The sequence below is a fragment of the Lepidothrix coronata genome, unplaced genomic scaffold (genome assembly GCF_001604755.1).
Source record: "Lepidothrix coronata isolate B3197 unplaced genomic scaffold, Lepidothrix_coronata-1.0 Scaffold3, whole genome shotgun sequence".
Lineage (NCBI taxonomy): Eukaryota > Metazoa > Chordata > Aves > Passeriformes > Pipridae > Lepidothrix > Lepidothrix coronata.
The window spans coordinates 11,497,893-11,504,941 of NW_016690183.1; the positions used below are offsets into that span (position 1 = coordinate 11,497,893).

General features: G+C 38.7%; 1 protein-coding gene across 1 annotated transcript in view; it reads left to right on the forward strand.

The window, feature by feature from the left end:
* MLH1 (mutL homolog 1) overlaps positions 1-2,581 on the forward strand; it is a 19,038-nt gene extending 16,457 nt beyond the window's left edge. Inside the window, exons 18-20 of the mRNA XM_017820172.1 lie at positions 704-796; positions 1,156-1,269; positions 1,802-2,581. Coding sequence (XP_017675661.1) covers positions 704-796; positions 1,156-1,269; positions 1,802-1,969 — 375 coding nt within the window. The 3' untranslated portion in view covers positions 1,970-2,581. The remainder of the gene's footprint in view (positions 1-703; positions 797-1,155; positions 1,270-1,801) is intronic.
* The last annotated feature ends 4,468 nt before the right edge of the window (positions 2,582-7,049 follow it).

Genomic DNA, 7,049 nt, shown 5'->3' on the forward strand with positions numbered 1-7,049 from the left:
ATTATTAGTATCACTAAGAACTAGCTCCAGTACAATTTAGATGGCTTACCCTTTTCATTAAAAATGCTCAGGACTTATGCTGCCTTTAAGAAGGGTGCTACACAAAGTTTATATTTAACTAGTTACCAAGTCACAGAATGGGTAAGGTTGGAACCCATTCCCAGTGCATGATCTGGTCCAACCTCTCTGCTCAAACAGGGTCATCCTAGAGCACATTGCACAGGATTGCATCCAGACAGTTTTTGAATGTCTCCAGTGAGGGAGACTGGGTAACATGTCTGGGCAATCCACAGTTTAGTCATTGCTTCCATAACTAGCATGCAGATCTTTTAACCAACAAGGTGTGCATCCATTAATTTATAAGGAAGTGAACAGCTTCATCAAGCCCAGGCACTTCATTTGGATATTGTCCTGGGAAGTGGGATCTGTGTAGTCAGTGGCTAGAGCTAGAGGAAGAGGCTGAATTCAGGTTTTCCTGAGTCAAGTGGCTTAAATCCATGCCTTGTGAAGTTAAACAATGCCAGTAACCCTCTTCCTGCAATGTCTGCCTGGCATCAGGCTTTAAAAACTTGTAGCTTCAGCTACTCCTAAGGCTCACGGAGTTTGGTAAGAATCAGTCTTACAGTACGTGACAGTTTTGATGCATTTACTGCAAGAAAGAACTTTTTTTTTTTTTTACTGAAGCAGCAATGTTGCCTTGCAGGAAGGAAATCTTATTGGGTTACCACTTCTGATAGACAACTATGTTCCACCGCTTGAAGGACTGCCTATGTTTATCCTTCGATTGGCCACAGAGGTATATTCTATCAATGATTTTATTAATTTGCAATTACTTTTTTTTACTTCACATTTAAGCAACTCCAGCCCTTTCTTTGCAGTTTCTGGTGCAGCTTAAATGTACTGTTATGTGTTCCAGACACTTTTGCTATGGTTACTGAATAGTTGTGCTTTGCCTCTGTATTCATAACTCCTGACTGAATGCGCCTGTATTTTGATTTAAAAGCCTGCACTCCTACACTTTCTTTGTTCTATTCCTTTACCTTATCAGCACAAAAATGGCCAATACATTATTATGACTTTTCCATATTAAGACTCTCTATCAAGTCTCTGACTGCTACCCAGATTCTGTAGAATGACTTCTTTTTCTTGTAACAGGTAAACTGGGATGAAGAAAAGGAGTGTTTTGAAAGCCTAAGTAAAGAACTTTCCATGTTCTACTCCATCAGAAAGCAGTATATAATAGGTGAAGCCAATCCAACAAACTCTCAGGTACAAGAATACTGTAACTAGTCCTATGAACAGACAACTAACAACCTATAGGAAACTTCTGCTTTTTCAGCTACAGACTTCTAATCCCAGCTCTTTCAGTGAAGTGAATCAAGTAGCAGTCTGGCAAGGTTCTGAAACAATGTGGCTTAAATTTTCTGAGGTATTATAGGTATTGAGAGAACCTTTTAACTTTGGGCATTGCAGTGTTCTTTATATTATTACAAGAGTCCTTGGCCTCTGAGTTTGGGATGTATTTTTATGGTATATTTCTATAGAAGAATAAGGATGCATATAAATGAAAAATGACTGTGTCTAAATACCTGCTTAATTATTCCATTACACTCACTAACTCTGGAATTACTATACAGAGCTTAAAATTAACTTGACTGTATAGAATGAACTTCTTTAATACTAGCAGAATTTTAGAGTTGCTGTAGTCTTACATTATAAAGTTTTTTAAGGAATGTTCTCTGGTAAAAGAGAACTTCAGTTTACTTGTTTAATTGTTTGTCCTTTTTCTTCTGTATTTCAGAATGAAGATTCTGACTCTGGTTCAAAAACATGGAAATGGACTGTGGAACATGTGATTTACAAAGCTTTTAGGACTCATCTTTTGCCTCCTGAACACTTCGCAGAAGATGGCAACATTTTGCAGCTTGCTAACCTGCCTGACCTGTATAAAGTTTTTGAAAGATGTTGAGCAAGTAGTTACTACAGACCGTTTTTTTAGATAGGCACCATTCCTTTTATGTTCAGTTTTACATAGTAGAAATAAAGCTGGAATCTTGATGGAGGAAAGAAAAAGAGAGGATTTAGTATCATACCGAACTACTAACATGACAGCAAATGGTCTATTTTCCTTCTGTTGATCAAAATATAAAAAGAATAATTTTAGCTTTTTTTAAACACAACCCAAGTTCCTAAAATAAAATTTCCACTTATGCTCTGAGTTTCCCTATTAACCTATCTGCTAACAGAATACAATTTCTACTGCAGAAAATTAAGTGGGTTAAGTGATTGTGAAAGAAGATGGAGCTTAATTTAGTTGAAATGTGAGTGCTTTAACTTTGTTTGCTTCTTGAAAGTGAAACGGAAAAAGGCAGCTAACCTGTTTTATGACTCTTGTCTGGCAGTATCTGCAATGAGAATATACATGCAAAGCACTTAAAAATCATCTGTTACTAGAGAAGTTAGTCTTGTAATATTTTAGGCCCCTTGCTGATATAAGGCAAACCCCTTCCCTCTTAATTAAGGAATCAGAAAATAGAAATGGGAATGGTCTGGCAGATAGTAAATGAGTATGCAAACATAATATTCATTGTCTCAAATTTATTGAACAGGGCTTAGGAGATCTGCTACATACAAGGCTGTGTCCCAACAAGGAAAGCATTATTCTAAGTCCAAGAGGCATCTAGCATCCAAACCAAAAAGGAAAGCAAGCTTCAGTTTGCAGTGTAAAGATTTTTGTTCCATTTGAAAGCAGCTCTGGTATCAGCAGAAGCATGAATGCTCTTGGATTGCAGTGGTCCCAAAACCTGCCTTGCTTTGAGAAATACTCTTGAAGGGCAGCAGTTTGCAACAGGAGAGCATTTGATATGAGTCCAAAAGGATAATTCCTCTCAGAAGGGCATCTGCTGGCTTCAAGTAAAGTTTAACACAAGGGCTGTGTAACTTCAATTTCAGGGGTGTCAAGTGGAGATGCTGATCATTTCCTGCCTGTGATGTGCCAGCTTAAAAAGAGTGAAGTTCTTAATAACAGAAATCCACGTTGTTCCAGAAAGCCGTCTTCCTTCTGCTCCCTCTCTTTGATGGCAATCCTGTCAATGGCATAACTACTGGAGAATCATGTCTTCCTGAGCCAGCCAGCCCAGAAAATGAAATCTGAAGCGAGCCACTGGCTTGAGCTGGCCACAGCCCACATTACTTCCTGGCAATGAGGGGGCACCGTCATGGTGGAGAATATAGGAACTACTCATGGAAATTACATTTGTATTGTGATTCCACTGTATCTTGCCCTTGCTACAGTGTGCTTGTTTTGTGATTTCAGAATACTGCTGTATCACTTTCCTAAATCCAAATCACATATAATGGCTTAATATATCAAATAAGTAAATTTGATTAAACATGAAAAGCTCCCTCTGTGGAACATCCAAAAGAGCCTGGACTCTGACATGTACATGTGAGAAATGTCTATAGATAACCACAGACATGCTTAAATTGTATGTTAAGTCTGGCAGCATGTGCACTGTCATGCCAGGTGAAAATACGAGCTCCTGATCACACTGTTCTGCAGGCTCCTGACCCTCACAAAGCTAATAACCCCAAAAATCATAAGTACATTCTGAGTTATGTTCATTTTCTCCCCTTTTTGGTATTTTTTCATCCTTTTGGTATTTAATAGAAACCTGATTACATAGTGCCAAGTTCCTTGCACAAAATGAAAAATACTCTTAATAAAGCTGAAATAGTTTGGTTTTGGTTTTTTTCAATCTATATATTTCAGAGCTTTAAGCAACCTAATACAGATTAACTGCCTCCCTATGGGTAAAAAGGGCAGGAAATCTTTCTTACAAAATATATTTTGAAGTTAAGATAGCAATAAATCATCAATCAAAACATTACTAAGCTCGTCATGGATACACGACAGACAGCTAATGGAATCAGTTTGGTCAACAGCTTGCTGGTTTTTTTTTTCCTTTTAGATTCTTCATTCAAATCTGCTTCTTGAAACAAATGTCTTTTTAAATCTCATTTTCAAGCCCAATAAAAAGAAAACGTTACAAAGTCCACACAACCACATTGCTGTGTTTCCAACAGTTCACAGATTCGGCTTTTCAAAACTAGAAAACCTCAGGGTGAACTGCTCTCTTACTTGCTTGTTTAGCTGCTCAATCAGTTCAAATACTTGTGATTCCCAGGAACACAGAAGAATGATATGAAAACACTTCTCCAGGCCTGAGATACCTTAGTTTAGCCAAGTTAAATGCTCAACACGTTCAAGTCTAGATTCTGCTATTATTTTGTTGTTTTTCTGAGCACTTCTATCACAAAGAACTTTGAGAAATCTACCATGACAGCCAGTATCATACTGTCTCTGCATCTCAGTAAGCCAGAGACAAGCTCTCAAGCTCCTTCCTTCTAGTTGTTGAAACAGGAAAGTTCAGTCGTGCTACTTCATTTCAAAACTCACCTTACTGCCAGGTGACTTCTCTAGGTGACACCAAAATGAGCAGTGATCATTCTTCAAATGCAGTTCTCTGAGAGTCCATGAAACAAAAACTTTCCCAAGCTGGGAGACACAGCTGCTTCACCCTGACTTTACTGTAACAATTGCTGTATTTTTCCTACTGGGTATGCTTGCAGGACACTACTGCCAGAAGAACCATCCCTGAGCAGCTGGTATACTGTCCCATAAGGACATCTTGGAATCAATACATATCTGGGGTACATGGATAACCGCTGACCACTTGAGAGCTGTTCTGAGTACAAGGTAAGTCAGCTTGCTGTCAGACTGCCATGCCAAGCAACCAGTCCATTACCACGGCCTTTCACATGAACAATCACCTCATTTTCACTAGAAACAAAAGCAAGCAGGTTTCTTTAGAAAAGGCTGGTGGAAAGTGCTTCTGAGGATGTCTTCGGGGTACTCAAGGAGAGCAGAATCATCCCTGGGCAGGGCAGGATTGAACAACAGTTTTTGAGTCAGCTTTGCAGGTTTTATAGGTACGTTTGAGAGGAGCGAAGAAAATTATTCCAGATTGAGTGTTTTAACTCCTTTCTATACCATAACTGATGCATTTTAAATTTATAGGAGATGCAGCCTTTCATGGCAGCAACCAGAACTGTCATTCCCTTTGAATGCACCAAAGGGAATAACTTCCTTGGCAAACTTCTCATGTAAGAAAATGTGGCATCTCAGTTAACTCAATATACAGAAAAGCTGAAAACCATATGCCACAGGAAGAAAGGATGCTCCTTTAGGAAAGGCTTCCAAAAGCTTTACCTTACATTTGGCAAATATAACTAGTCATGTTTGGTGTAACAAAATATCCCCCCCCTCAAGGATATTCTGGCACTAGTGCATATGGCTTGTTCTGCTTTGCAGTTAATGCTTTTCTATCAATTCCTATTTCCTATTTTTCCCCCCCAAGTACTGAAATTCAGGAAGAAACAGACACTGAGAATAGGTTGAATTTCTCTGATATCCAGAGGAATTCCATATTGCAGGTTGAGGAAGGTGTTCAAGTAAAGTCACAAGTCATGGACTTTGATGAAGTTGGTAGGTTTAATGGACCTTTTGCCTTCCTATCCCAGATGCATTTTTCTCACTGAGTTTAATACTTGGTTAGGAACATTAGGAACATAACATAGCATTATTAAAAGAGAGGGTTTGATTTTTTTTTTTTTTTTTTGCTTCTAATGGTTTCTTCTTACTGGCATCTTCTGAAACAGACTTGGATATTCTGAAGCAATGTAAGTGATAAACTTCATCCTGGCTTTTTTTTTTTTTTCATTCAGTAATCACAGAAGAGAATTTTAGAAAGAGCAGACTGAAGCCAACGTAACAGCTTGCTGCCTTCAATGTATATCCATCTTCAATGTGAAGGAAGCTAGACTGCCTAATCTTTTAGTCACACACTTATTTACAGAACTGTTATTTGGAACAAAAAGGCAGGTGATTATTTTGCTGTAAAGGCTTAGTAGTAGTTAAAGTGAAATAAAATATCTGTGAAGGTATTTTCAAAACATCTTTTTTATGTAGCTCTTGCAGACTTCACTAGCATCACTTTCATTTCAATCTCCTCCTTTCTTTTCCCCCAGAATACTTTGTTGGTGCTGTAGCCTCAACTCAAACAGAACTAACCAAGTGACCATGTTTATGACTCTAGCTCACTTTTAATAAATGATGTCCCAGTCCACTTGTAATGTCTCATACCCAAAGCTGAAAAGTGAAGAGAAATCCTGCATCCACACAGCCCTGAACATCCATATCCCTCTACGATTTCATGATGTGCATGGCTGTTTGACTGTTGCAGTGGCTTACAACCCTCTGCTGCTAGTTTACTGATTTGCTGAGACTGAATAAGGGAAAAATCCTGTAAACTGAAACAGTCACCACTGCTTCAAGGAAAAGCTGTGATACGATGAGAACACAGCTCACCTTGTCTTCTTGCCTGCTAACCTGCTGTTCCACGGCAATGGAAATACTACAAAGCAACGCGGCCCATATGCACGAGTTAATATGAGAGGAATACACTGGTACTTAGCATTTGCTCTGCAGGTTGCTAATAAAACCTAATGGCTCTAGAAGAAAAGCAGCAACACTTACATTCCTCTTTAGGTAGGAATTAGGTGTTACATGAAACGTTTTTGATCAAGCATCAGCTAACATGTAAGACCTGTATATGGAAGTACACATCTTGCACAGGCAAGCTGAATGACTGACTACCTTCACTTCACTACTGGTGTAATTAATACTAGTGTTTGCAAAGGCTCACTTACTCCAGTTTCCTCCTTGAACCTGAAGAACATCACCACCAGTACAGGAGTGGGAACCAGGTTACTTCAAAGAGCTCCTTGCATCCTTTTGATATCATATATGCAAAAAAGTATTGATGTGCCACTACCACTATCGCAGCATCCCTACAGGCAATCAGCCCTACAACACGTTTTGCACAAAATCTATGCAAATTGGAATTCTTATTACCTCAAGAGAAATAAAGGAGTGGTATATGCAGATTTTCTAATGACAAAGCAACAAAATATCATTATACATTACC